At 54.5% G+C, this 13,121-nt stretch overlaps 7 protein-coding genes across 7 annotated transcripts; 5 read left to right on the top strand and 2 right to left on the bottom strand.

Moving 5' to 3' along the window:
- Window positions 1-905: 905 nt before the first annotated feature.
- CRZ1 (DNA-binding transcription factor) lies at window positions 906-2,711 on the top strand (the record flags this gene model as incomplete). Its single annotated transcript, XM_018854351.1, has 1 exon — window positions 906-2,711. The coding sequence occupies one exon, from the start codon at window positions 906-908 to the stop codon at window positions 2,709-2,711; it is 1,806 nt and encodes a 601-aa protein (XP_018710173.1).
- A 287-nt stretch (window positions 2,712-2,998) lies between these two features.
- Window positions 2,999-4,462, top strand: SAM50 (SAM complex subunit; the record flags this gene model as incomplete). Its single annotated transcript, XM_018859103.1, has 1 exon — window positions 2,999-4,462. The coding sequence occupies one exon, from the start codon at window positions 2,999-3,001 to the stop codon at window positions 4,460-4,462; it is 1,464 nt and encodes a 487-aa protein (XP_018710172.1).
- A 106-nt stretch (window positions 4,463-4,568) lies between these two features.
- On the bottom strand, window positions 4,569-5,609 carry METBIDRAFT_45730 (phosphopantothenate--cysteine ligase; the record flags this gene model as incomplete). Its single annotated transcript, XM_018857955.1, has 1 exon — window positions 4,569-5,609. One exon carries the CDS (start codon window positions 5,607-5,609, stop codon window positions 4,569-4,571), a length of 1,041 nt encoding a protein of 346 aa, XP_018710171.1.
- A 1,136-nt stretch (window positions 5,610-6,745) lies between these two features.
- Window positions 6,746-7,744, top strand: SSN8 (cyclin-dependent protein serine/threonine kinase regulator; the record flags this gene model as incomplete). The annotated part of the gene is made up of 1 exon (XM_018859102.1): window positions 6,746-7,744. The coding sequence occupies one exon, from the start codon at window positions 6,746-6,748 to the stop codon at window positions 7,742-7,744; it is 999 nt and encodes a 332-aa protein (XP_018710170.1).
- An 829-nt stretch (window positions 7,745-8,573) lies between these two features.
- LAC1 (Lac1p) lies at window positions 8,574-9,898 on the top strand. The gene has a single exon (XM_018855105.1). It carries the CDS (start codon window positions 8,811-8,813, stop codon window positions 9,861-9,863), a length of 1,053 nt encoding a protein of 350 aa, XP_018710169.1. The 5' UTR covers window positions 8,574-8,810; the 3' UTR covers window positions 9,864-9,898.
- On the bottom strand, window positions 9,898-11,693 carry METBIDRAFT_218011 (uncharacterized protein). Its single transcript, XM_018855107.1, has one exon. The coding sequence runs from the start codon at window positions 11,244-11,246 to the stop codon at window positions 9,933-9,935; it is 1,314 nt and encodes a 437-aa protein (XP_018710168.1). The 5' UTR covers window positions 11,247-11,693; the 3' UTR covers window positions 9,898-9,932.
- An 832-nt stretch (window positions 11,694-12,525) lies between these two features.
- On the top strand, window positions 12,526-12,891 carry METBIDRAFT_46243 (uncharacterized protein; the record flags this gene model as incomplete). The annotated part of the gene is made up of 1 exon (XM_018858015.1): window positions 12,526-12,891. One exon carries the CDS (start codon window positions 12,526-12,528, stop codon window positions 12,889-12,891), a length of 366 nt encoding a protein of 121 aa, XP_018710167.1.
- Window positions 12,892-13,121: the final 230 nt, after the last annotated feature.

Below are 13,121 nucleotides of genomic sequence, written 5' to 3'. Positions count from 1 at the left end.
AAAAAGCAAAAAACAAAAACAAAATCAAAATCAAAAACAAAAACAAAATCAAAAACAAAAACAAAAACAAAAGCTCACACAAGCTCCACTCGCTGGCCGAGCGAAGGCTCATTTGAGAACAGACGTCCGCAGGCCCGCATCCACCAAGACGGCGCGAGCGCAGTTTCTGTCTGCCCGAAGGTGCTTGGGTTAAGAAACTCTCAAGCCGAGAAGTGTCCGGTCTTTTCGCGGTGGGCCTGCTTTTTGGCCGGGGCCGCCGAACTCTGCTGAGGCCGTATATGCGGCTGGGGAGTCGCACGCAGGCCCCATGGATCGCACGAGCAATTGGGTCCAGGGCCTGGGCCGGAACAATGGGCCTGTTTTTCGGACCTGCTGACAATCCGCTGAAACAAGCCCATGCGACAAGCGGGCACACCCGCAAGCGCTGTAAGCGCTGTCTTTCTTGGCTACATCCACGAGACAATAGAGGAGCCAGGTGCGCCTTCCTCGCTACGGGCTGCTCTGGGGCCCACGCCGGGCCTGCACACAGGCCGCCGCCTGGACATCGTTCCGGAGCTGGCCCCGCCAACCACTCTTTTTCTTGCCCGGCCAGCGGATTTGCAATACTCCCCGGCCTCCCCCCCCTGAATTTCTGCTCCCACAGCCAGCCCCCTCTTGTCTCCTGGACTGGCATCTATTGGCGCTCCCGCGACTTGTCTTCTGTGTTGTTTTGCGCGGCCCAGGCTCCCCCGTCCTCCCAAGCGAGTCCCTAAACCTGCCCCGGCAAGACCACCACAGAAACCCCGGTTTCCCGTTGCTGCGCACCAGTGGCCCCCACCCCCGGCCCCACTTTCTCTGCACCGGCCCCAGCTTCTCTGCACCGGCCCCTGCGCGGAGCGACCCCCTTTCCAAGCGCACCGGCCAACATGGCACATCTACCCGCCGAAGGCGAGGACGACCACTACTACGGCATGCTTCCCACGTCGCCGCCGCTCTTGGACTTTGGAGATTTTCCCGCCGGCGCCGCCGCCGACGGCCCTGCAAACGACGCGCTGGGCCCGGCCCGCCGCGTCCCCGAGCAGGACTACTCGCTGTTCCTTGGCCAGAGCTCGGCGTACTCGCACACGGCCCGGCAAAACACGGTCTTTTCCACACAGAACCCGGCCCTGTCCACACAGAACCCGGCGTTCTCGCAGACCCCGGCCCAGCACTACGACCCCGTGATGTTCGCCAACCCGAACCAGCACGCCAAGCCCGAGAGCCCCGGCTTCCTCTCGCCGTCCAGCATAGACCCCGGCTACGGGCTCCAGGCCACGGAGCGCCTCACCACGCAGTCCGTGTACTCGGACGCCGCGTCCAACGCGCACTCGTTGTTCCACGACGCCGCGTCGCACTTCAGCGGCGCGGCCGAGCCGCCGGCGGGCTTCTTTGACCAGGCCCCGCACCACGACACGTTCAGCCAGGAGATCGGCTTGGGCGGCTCCATCTCGTGCACCAACTTGGCCGACATGGGCGCCGCGGGCCACGGCTTGTACGCCGACAGCGTGTATCCGCGCACGGGGCACGGCAGCGCCCAGCAGGCGTATGCCGCGGCTTTGCAGGCGCCGGCCACGGGCGCGCCCCTTGGCGCGGACGCCATGTTCGGCCAGCAGCACTGGCCGGCGGCCGACGTGTTCCAGGGCCTCTACGGCCAGCACGAGGTGCCCGCAAACAAGCTCACCGAGGACAACCTCTCCAGCTACAACGGCCACGCGGCCGCGCCCGACGCGCAGGTCACCATCTCCATCCAGCAGGCGCCCGAGCTCGTGGCCGCGCGCACGCCGTCGCTCTTCAGCAACTCCTCGCACAACTCGCCGCTGGAGCCGCGGCTCGACTACTCCGGCAACCAGCTCCAGCCGCCGGGCCAGCCGGCGCGGGCACCGAGCCCGTCGCTCTCGGGGAACCCGCCGAGCCCGTCGCCCTCGTGGAACAGCTGCCTGAGCCCGTACTCGGCCAACCTCCCGAGCCCCGGCGAGTCCGCGTACTCGGACTTGGAGCCCGAGTCGTTTCTCCGCCCCGAAGACTACAGCAACATGCGCCGCGGCCGCCAGGCGGTGCACCTACTAAAGGTGCGGGCGCAGCTGCGCTCGCGCTCGCGCTCGCGGTCCGGCTCCGTGGCGAGCGCCGCCGGGCCCCAGGCCTCCGAGAACGCGCCGGACGCCGGCAGCACGCCTCGCGCGGACGACGCGGAGACGGCCAGGTCGTCGCGCGAGAAGATGCTCGAGCTTGCGTCCTCGGCGTCCGTGTCCAAGCGCACGCAGATCCACCCCTCCTCGTACGCGTGCCACTTGTGCGAGAAGAAGTTCACGCGGCCCTACAACTTGAAGTCGCACTTGAGGACCCACACCGACGACCGCCCGTTCATCTGCAACATCTGCGGCAAGGCCTTTGCGCGGCAGCACGACCGCAAGCGCCACGAGGAGTTGCACTCGGGCGAGAAGAAGTACCAGTGCCGGGGCATTCTCCGCGACGGCACGCCGTTCGGCTGTGGGCGCAAGTTCGCGCGTGCTGACGCGCTACGCCGCCACTTCCAGACCGAGTCTGGCCGCGAGTGCATCAAGCTCTTGGTCGAGGAGGACACGCGAGAACAGAACACGGACTCCGTCTCCTCGGGCATCCAGCTACCGGACGGCGAGTTCATGAACCCCAACGCGCCCGAAGTGCCTGTCGTGTCGGTACTGCCGCCACAGTGAGCGGCGGCTTTACGCATGCCCCGCCTCCGGTCTCTTCGCGATATCGTACTGGCCGCGCCGGCTGTACTGGTGGGGCGTACGCCGTGATGTTGGCGATATAGACCCTGGGACGATCCGAAGACCACTCATAAAAAACAGCCTCGTTATTTGTTCTCCGCCTCATTCGTTTGATGTTCACTCGTGTATCACTCTCATTCTGAACTGTAGCGTGCTTTCTGCAGGATGGGCGCCGGGGAAGCAAATCGCGTCAAGCGGAACCTCGCCAAACGTAGTATTCTTCCTCTGCAATGTCGCTCGATCACGATGACCTGCTCATGGAAAGACTCTCTCCGGCCCAGTCGGCGGAGCCCGCTTTGACCCCGGAAGAAAAAAAACTCCACACCGTCGTTGATGAAAAACAGCAGCTCATGGTCGAACAGAGCCGAGCGTTCTTGGAAAGTCTCTTTGCTGAAAACTCCACCATTCCCGTGCGGACGAAAAACGTGCAAGTCACCAACAGCCAGCATCTTCGCAACTCGTTTCTTGCCGCACAATTGCGTCCGTTACTAGAGCGGGATTTGGTCACGCTCGCACAGTTCCTCAAGAGCACCGATGAGGTTTATCGCAATCTCGCAAAACACGATATTCTAGAGCAGTGCCAAGTATCGTTGCACCAGCTCCCGAAACAGCCCTGGTCACGGGCGCCGCCCCGCACCTTAGACTTGGTTCCTGTCTTCAACATTGTGCCACAGAAGAAATTCTACGCCAAAACAGGCACGAATATCGGCAATGGGGAGGGCGACGGCTACATACAGTTCCAGCTCAAGAATCTCTTTGGTGGCGCTGAAAACGTTGTCTTCGATGCAGTGACAGGCACGAAAACCCCCTCGTCCTATGTGTTCAACTACTCGCAGCCCATCAACAACTACTCGCGCTTTCTTTGGGACTCGCTGGTCTATGTCAACACGAGAAACCTCGACTGGATCCAGAGCAGTGTGGATACTAAGGGCACCACGCACAAGATCTCCAGCAGACTCGACTCCAAGCTCAACTTTGATCTCTCGTTTGAGAATGCCTGGAGAAGACTCAGCAACCACGGCTCGCGATCCATGGAGGTGATCCGCCAGCTGAAAGACACGTTCAAATCGTCAGTGTTGTTCAATATCAAGTACGACACACGCGATCACCCCATCACGCCGACAATAGGGAGCTTCGCACGTGTTGGGATCGAGAAATGTGGGCTCTTTCGGCTCAACAACGTTTCGTTCACAAAGCTTGTATGGGAAGGCCAGATGGCATGCAAATTGAGCGAAACCCAGACGTTGATCGCGTCAAACAAGGCAGGTGCGCTCTTTGGTACAGCGAACAGGACCAGCAATGTTCTAGACAGGTTTCACATGGGTGGACCCAACGACGTCCGCTCGTTTTTGCTGCAGGGCTTAGGGCCCAAAGAGAACAACTCTTCTGTTGGAGGAGACTACTTCCTCAGTGGAGGGTTGTCCCTCCTATCTCACATACCAAGAACGCCGAAAGACTCGAACTTCAAGTTCCACACATTTGTCAATTCCGGCAAGCTTGTGAAAGGGGGCGACACTTTCCCCAACGTGGTGAAGAAACTCACGAAGGAACACTCCATCAGTATCGGCACTGGCATTCTCTACAATCACCCACTGGCTAGGTTTGAGCTCAATTTCGTGCTACCCATAACTGCGCATTCCACCGACTACTTGAGAAAGGGCATTCAGTACGGCGTCGGGATCTCTTTTTTGTAAATAGAGAACCATAATTAGATATTCGATGAGTGAATCCATCCAAGCATGTGTCTAGCATATGCTCATTCATTTTGTTCGGTACTTAGACGATTTCATTCGCACAGCTTCACCTGGAGTCACCCTTCGCCGCATTCCACTTGACTATCCATTTTTCGTGCTCCAGAATAACAGAAGGGATGACGAGACTCTCAATTTCGGCATGCTCGTCGATCTCATGCTGGGTCAAACGCACCCAGTTCTCTTTGCCATCGGGCGTCACGAAGACGACCTCTTTCTTGCGGGTCTGCAACAAGTTACCAATGACCAATTGGTGGTGGTATCTACGCAAGGCTTCACTCGCCTTTTGAATCAAAATGGAGTTGTCAGTTTCAAGCTTGAACGACACGATCATTGCCTGCGGGGCCCAGCTGTCCACCAAGCGCCTGAGGAACTTTGGCACGGCCTCCAAGTCCACGACCAACTTTCCACTGGGCTGCGCCTGGATCTTGTGCTTTGGCAACCTCGAGGAAGGTAAGAAGAAGTCCGAAACCGCCGCAGCTAGATAGAACAAGGCCTTGCAGTCGATTCTCTTCAAGATCTCAGAAACCGAGCGCAAAGTGTAGAGGTACTGGTTCACGGTGGTGAAAGGAATGGGGAGAAGCGACCGCGAGCTCTTGGCCTCGTTGTACTTGCGCAACACGACGAGCATCTCGTCGGCCAACTCCGGATTGATTTCCACCTTGTTGTCTTTCTCAACCATGTAGTCCAAGAAGCAGTTTGTCGTGTGGCTGTAATGCCTCGAGTAGGGCAAAAGAGAGAACTCTCGGTGCAAGAAGATCACCGCATAACCGTTTTCTAAGAAGTACTCGGCAGAGGTGGCACCCCTCGTGCCGGCAGAAAAGTTGTCAATGAACCGCACAGTGTTATTTTCCAAAGGCACCGTGGTTCCTCCACTAGTCACCAACACGACTCGCTTGCCGGTGGCCATGTGGTGGTCTACAAACTGAGAGACCAGGTCCTCGACCTCGGCCAAATAGGAGGGGGCCGAGTGCGAATGGAAGTAGTCGTCTTCATCCAAAAGCTGGGCTACCGGATGCTCCGGGGCGTCGCGGTCAATTGCAGAATCCACCTCTGGTTTCGAGGTGTGGTAGTTTTTGTTGGGCGACATTCTCAAGGAGGAGGGGGCAGTATAGAATCCTGGGGTGAGGTGAGCACACCTAATAAATGGGTATTGCACCGAGAATATACGAGGCAGCACTCCGCATTGGGTAGACCCACGGCAAGATGCCGGGGAGAAGCGCAAACCGTTCTAGATGGTATTGATGGCCGACTCCGCGAAGAGCGGGCTGTTTTGTGCTGTTTTTGGATTATTCTATTTTCGACTTTTTTATTTGCTGGCCTTATGAAGCCGAGGATGAAGATTCCGGATGGGATCATGATGGAGTTATATCACCCGGTGCGCGGAGGTCCCTGGCCTGCTTTGGCACTCATGATTATCTTGATTTTGAGCAGAAATGGCCACATGTATGGGGCACTGGGCGAACGAGAAACTCTCATGATGTTCGATGAAATTAGACCCAGAGCTACTGCCGAGGATCACGGTACTCAACGTGTGAAGCAAGTGCTGTGGCGAGTCTGCAGTGAACTAATATAGTGTGCCATGTAAATGGCGGCGTTGCGGCGGATCAGGCACACGTCCGTTGAAATAACAGAAACTGTTTTTTGATGCCATCAAAGCCCAATTCACATTATCAAATCCTCAGAATTTACATTATCAAAAACATTATCGAATTCCCGGTATTTACACTGTACCCATAGACGCATGTCCGAAATGCCATGGATCGCTGGTCACACCGCAACATGCTCTGCACGTACCCACCCCCAACATCACGATTAGCATGAAGACCTAAAATATCTTTTTACGGAGCATTTTGAAGAAACCTGCTATTCGGTCACCCTCCAATTTACCTCAATACAAACATATCAAGCGGCGCCAATACCTTGTGCCGGTCACACGTCAGCAGATCTCAGACTCAGATTATTCGCAACCGTCAGGGCCGTTCCGGCAGGCCCGGTCTCCAAACCGCACTGTCCAGTCGAGATCAGAAAGCTTGGCCCAAACCAGCGTGTCGGTCACGAAACCATCCCACATCGTGTCCATTTATGCATTTGTGAACACTTGTACCAAGCACACGGTTAGTTCTATTCACAGTTGCGGAATTTAATAAAACGCCCTAGCAAATCCCCGCCTTTTTGCCACGCTTTCTGCCTCCCGGAACCGGCACGTGCAAACGCCTGTAGCGAATGTCGGCAGATTACTGGTCGTCGACCCAACGAACAAACTGGCAGGTCACGCGAGAACAGCTAGTTGAGAACCGCCGGCGGCTCGCTCTTCTTGAAAAGAAAATGATCCAAAGTGGGCTCATCAAAGACTACCCGCACATAAATTGCGATGTGAATATGAAGATCTACTTGCACAACTTGATTGTGAAGCTCGGCCGGCGCTTGAACGTGCGGCAGGTTGCACTTTCCAGCTCGGAAATATACCTTTCCCGATTTCTCACCCGAGTGTCCATTAAGGAAGTGAACGTGTATCTTTTGGTGACGACGTGTCTCTACGTTGCGTGTAAGATGGAAGAATGCCCTCAACACATCCGGCTCATTGTGTCCGAAGCTCGCAACCTTTGGCCCGAGTATATCCCGCAAGACGTGAGCAAATTGGCCGAGTTCGAGTTCTACCTCATCGAAGAAATGGACATGTACTTGGTGCTCCACCATCCATATCGGTCGCTTTTGCAAGTGCGGGACTTTCTCCGCGAGAACGCCAGCGTGTACGGCTTTACGCTTTCCAATGTCGAGCTACAGCACTCCTGGTCACTCATAAACGACAGCTACATCACAGACCTACATTTGATATTCCCTCCCCACATTATAGCCATGGCCGCCATCTACATCACCATCATTTTGGAGAAACGTCTCAACTCAATACGGGCACAAGGATCGCTGGGTATAGACGCGGAGGGGAAGCAGGGCTCCATGCATATCGAAGATCTCATGAGTTTGACCGCCACGAACAGAGAATCGGATATGGGGCTACAGCCGGGAGACAACCTCGAGAGTCAGAGACTGGACGAGGACACACTCAAAATCGAAAGGTTCATGAATTTTTTCAATCACTCACATGTCAACCTCGACGAGGTCGTGGAGGCAATGCAAGAGATGATTGGCTTGTACTTTGCATGGAACAACTACAACGAGAGTCTGGTGCGAAAGGCGTTGCAGTACATGTTGTTGAGTCGATAAGACTCAGCTGGCGGGAATCCAATACTTTTGGTTTTCTACAAGTGCTCAAGCTCATAGTGGCCACGACCAGGCCATGGACGCGTACTTGATCTGAAGTCACTAATCTTAAAGACATAACCAGACGCTCTGAAAGGCTTTTGGGAGAACTACTGAAAAATTTTCAATGATGAGTTTTTTTTTTTGAAAAAGAAGAAAATCAAGTGTCTTACGAGTTAACCGCAAGACTGCTTATTCAATTAATTTGTGTTGCCTCGCCTTGCATGCAAAGTCGTGTTCAGGCTGGCGCACTTGCCAGGTCCTGGCCCGAGCGATGAGCCTGATCATGTCAACACCAATTGCGAGACAATTAAAAAAAACAGTAGTTGTTCAATTATATTTTGAGCTGGGAGAACAACAAAATGGTGGGTACAAACACTCGGCCAAGTTCGTCACGTGCATTCCTTTGACATTCCGAAGTCTTCGCATTGGCTGGGCGTTCTCGCACTGCGCTGTGGTACTGAGCCCATTCCGTCCTGCCACGTTTAGTGCGACGTACTCTGTTCGCAGCTTGATGAGGACCTGCGTTCACACCGCGCGCCATCCTCCCCAATAATAGCTCCCTTTGGCCCTGGCCCCAGAGCGCGGCCAAATTAGAATCACTGGGTTTAGCTCAGCCGCATACGCCCTAATCGAAATCCACAATATTTGAGAAAAAAGCTAGGTTTTCAGCAAGTCGGTGTTGGTGGGCCTGAATATTTTTCTCCGTCTTCTGGATGTGCCGCCCTTGACATTCCCCGAGCCGCTCGTTGATTTTCAGCCCCAGGATCTGCTCAGATCTGGGATTACTCAACGCGGCAGCCTCGCTGAATCAACAAAAAAAAGTTTCGCGTTCGAGAGTACTCAATCACGAAAAAATCAGACAGAATTTCTCTGCGCTATCTCTTTGACAACGGAATTGACTACTGAGGCGACAAAAATATCCCATTCTCTTGCATCCACACAAGCCAGTGCCGTCGCCCACTGAGCCACTTGGAACTTAATTTCATACATAGAAATCAGGCAAAAGTATCTGCTGGTCTCGCCCGATATGCCTTCCTCACAAGGTTTCGTCGTTCAGTTCATCAACAGGCATCAGATCGCCATTACACGAAACTTGTTGGCCGTTCTATATCTCGGGGATTTGCTTGGTTCTCGGCTCTCTCTGTCATTCCACAAATGTGCGTCCAAGTTTTTGCATTTACAATATCTTAGCGATCGTCTAGAGGGAACTAGCTACTATGATATCGGCATCAACGACTGCTACCACGTTGTCTATTGGGTAGTCTTACTCACATTCATGCGGGCAGTTTTGATGCAATATCTATTCGACCCCATTGCCAAACACTTTTTTCTGGTGCTGTCCCACAAGGCTCGGGTGCGGTTTGCTGAACAGAGCTGGTCGGTCGTCTACTATTGTTTTTCCTTTGCCTTCGGTCTCTATCTTTACTACCATTCACCGTATTGGAACAACATTGACAACATCTTCATTGGCTGGCCCCACTACAAAATGACCGCTCTCTTCAAGAAATACTATCTCATATCGATCGGCTTCTGGCTACATCAATTAGTTGCATTGAACATTGAAGAGAGAAGGAAGGATTTTGTGCAGATGTTCTTCCACCATATTGTCACCTGCTCGTTGGTCATTGGCTCGTATTACTATTACTTCAACCGCATCGGCAATTTGATTCTCATGATCATGGACTCAGTGGACATTCTCTTGTCCACGGCAAAAATCTTGAAATACTCCAGCTACACACGTGCATGCGACGCCATGTTTGGTCTTTTCGTGGTGGCATGGGTCGCCTTGAGGCACGGCGTCTATAATTACCTTTTCTACATTTCCTGGCACAGATCCACCGAACTAATGCTGGCAAGCGAGTGCATTACAGGCATGCTTCAGAAACGATGCTGGAACTCATACGTGATTAACGGGTTTTTGAGTTTGTTGGGAGGTTTGCAGATCATTTCGCTCGTATGGTTATATATGATTGGGAAGGTCATACTTCGTGTCATCCGCGGCCAAAATGCCGAAGACGTGAGAAGCGGGACTGAAGACACCGATAACGAACAGGAAGACAGCCCCGCTGACACTAAATAGATTTTCTCAATTGAAACCTTACGTGAATGCTGTTTGCGCTTGAACTCGCGTGGATGATCATAGCCGTTATTATAGGGCAAGACTCGCGTAAAGGCACACAGCCATGACTGCGAAACCCCAGATCGTGAGGAACAAGGCGAACAACCGCAATGTCCTTTCCCTCTTGCTGGGCGTTTCAGCTTCAGAGCCAATTAACTTGTAGCCAAATAAACCAGGCAAAATGAAAGAGATTGACGTGGATCCAGTAGCACCAATCACAGCAATCACAAGCGCAAACGATTCAAGGGTGACTGCCAACGTGTAAGCCACTGCCAAAAGCACGATTGTAATGATAAAGAATGTGTTTTGGGGAAACGGCACGACGATTCTCTGTGGCTTGAAAGATGGAGAAGATTCGCCGTCACCCAACAATGTATATGTCTCGTCGTTGGCAGATTGGCTCGAACGGCCGATGCTTCCGGATACACGCTCGGAAACCCAGTGGTGTATGTTGTTGACAGAGATTCTTGCCGGATGAATCATCAACGGGAACAGAAAGACCACCATGAAGACTATTGCGAAACGGCCAAACTGGGTCCAGAATGAGCTCGGATATAGTAGCACGACATTGCCACCAACTAGGTTTCCGAAGGTCAAGTATCCGCTGACGCCTACGATGATAAAGAGGAACGATGCACATAGTATAGTGGCCTTGATCAATGCCGTCAATGAGGCAAGCGACTTATCCTGGGCTTCGTTGATGATGGAGAACATGTTCTGATGGCCGGAAAAGGCAAACACCATGATGGGGAATGTCGAGAACACGCCTTCCAAAGACGCAGGGGTCAATCGGATAGGACCCGTGAGCTCTGCAGGGACATGTCCAAGGGCTTTTTCACAAACGACCAAGGCACAAAGATACGCAATGGCGCCGAGCCCCATGACCGACGTGGACTTGAGCGAGTCTAGGTTCTTGAGAAACGAGAGCGGAACGCATGGGGCCGCTGATGCCACAATCCAGAAAGTACGGACTCGATCCGCGGGCACGCCAGGAATCATGGGCACTACCGTAGGCATGAGGTCGCCTATCAAGACCAAAAACGAGACGGCACAGCCGAAGCATTGGATGGCAATTGCAAGATCAAACACCACCGAGAGTGCCGGGTATGTGGCGGAGCAGACATTGAAAAACGTGGCGTGTCCTGTGGCCACGTACTTCGACACATAAGCCTGGAGGAAGAGGCCGTACCCAGAAGTGATGGCGGCGAGAAGCACGATCAAAACGCCTCCAGCCATGCCGTCGGTGGAAAACGCCAAGGGCATGGACAAGAGGCCCGCTCCCACGATTGTTTTGAACAACGAGATAAACGACGACGCCCTGGAGGCGCCTTGAAGAGTGGGCATGGGCAGGAAGATGTTTGGGGATCAAAGCCTTTCGACAGATGGCCAGATCGGGAGTTTTGGCGGGGCAGTGTATGGCAAGTGAAACGAGCCGTTGGATCGAGTGTTGTAGGCTGCCGAGATTGAATGTAGTTTTTCGAAAGATTACGAAATACAGCCGAAACTCACGAAAAAAGCGAAACTCAGATGAAGGCGAAACTCAGATGAAAGTGAAACTCACGATAGAAGCAAAACTCACAAAAAAGCAGAGACTCACGAAAAAATGATATGGCCTTGGAAGATGGACGAGCCCACCGAACGCAAGCCAGGCCGCGCGGCAGACCCAAATGTACGTTGATTGTGCAGATTGGTCCTTCGTGCCATTTCTAGAACAGTGGCTAGGAGCAGTCGTATTTTGAGGGGGCTATTTTGGCCACCTCCGAAAACAAAAGATTCTGTTCTCCGAATTGGGAGTCGATGCAAGTTGGGCGTTGGCCAATTTGGCCAGATTGCTGGTGCGATGGGATTGGAAGGGCGCTTTCTGAGTATGTTCGACTGACTCACGTAAATATGACACCGACAGTTAGCCTTGCGCGCAAGGCAGACGAGTTTCGGTGTTCCATTGGAGTCCTGAAGTCTGCTGGACTTGTCTCCGTGGCCTTATTAGTGCATATTGCCAAGGGAAGACCCCGAGAACCACTCGTTCGCAGATGGCCACGTCAGTCCGGGAGGATTAGTTTGTGTTCTGCAGCGGTCTACATAATGTCTTTATCCATGTTCAGGAACCACGGTTGGTACCATTGGACAGCCAGGAAGTCATGCCGAGCTCTCGGGACGACCTGATCTGGCAGGAGAGATGGGATGGCATTATGCCTCGAAGATTCCCATCTAGTCCCCATGATCGGGAGTTTCCTTATAATCAAGTGGGTTTGCTGTTTTGTGTTTGCTGTTTTGTGCAGCCTTTCCGTTCCCGGCTTGCTCTGGCAAGGCAGTAGGTCCACGGTCCGGGGGATGCGTCCTGCCCTGCATTCATAACAGGGCCGCGCGGGGCCAGGGCCCGCGCATCACCAACGACTCTGGCCCTGATTCCGCCACTTGGCCCCAACATCAAGCTCACCGACGCCCGAGATCAGCAAGGCCCACGAGAGTCTGTAGTCTCACCGGAACTTGAATTTGCCCAGGCTGTTGAAAGCGTTTCGACGGTGATCATCAAGCGTCGGACTTCCCAACCACGACCATCAAGCGTCAGGCTTCCCAACCGCGATCTTCGAGCGTCAGGCTTCCCAACCGCAATCATAAAAGAATGGTTGCGCCCACCACAATCGCTCGCGTGTTCAGCGAGGTGTCGTTTTCAAACGCATCCACACGCATCACCTCGTCCGCTGTGGCGCTCTCCGCCGAGTATATCCGGCTCTTTGTGCGGGAGGCCATCTTGCGGGCCAACGCACAGAGACTCGAGGAGGCGGCGCCCACGGAGGTGGACGGCATTGACAACGTGACGGCGGCCGCGGCGCCGCCCGCCGATTACGGCGACGGCTCCGACGCTTCGGACGACGAGGGCGTGGCGCTGCCGGTGCCCACGCAGTTGCCGCCCGCCACCGACTCGAGCGACACGCTCACCACGCGCCACTTGGCCGCGGTCAGCGGGCTCCTCGTGGTGGACTTCTAGGGCTCCTCTTAGGGCCCCTGGGACTCCTCGTGGGCACTTCTAGGGCTCCTAGTTGGCCCTCTGGGGCTCCTCTTAGGGCCTCTGGGACTCCTCGTGGGCACTTCTAGGGCTCCTAGTTGGCCCTCTGGGGCTCCTCTTAGGGCCCCTGGGACTCCTCGTGGGCACTTCGTAGGGCTCCTAGTTGGCCCTCTGGGGCTCCTCTTAGGGCCCCTGGGACTCCTCGTGGGCAC

The sequence above is a fragment of the Metschnikowia bicuspidata genome, assembly GCF_001664035.1.
Source record: "Metschnikowia bicuspidata var. bicuspidata NRRL YB-4993 chromosome Unknown METBIscaffold_6, whole genome shotgun sequence".
In the NCBI taxonomy this organism is placed as follows: Eukaryota; Fungi; Ascomycota; class Pichiomycetes; order Serinales; family Metschnikowiaceae; genus Metschnikowia; species Metschnikowia bicuspidata.
Note: the sequence above shows the minus strand (reverse complement) of the source record. Positions and strands in the feature narration are given on the sequence as shown.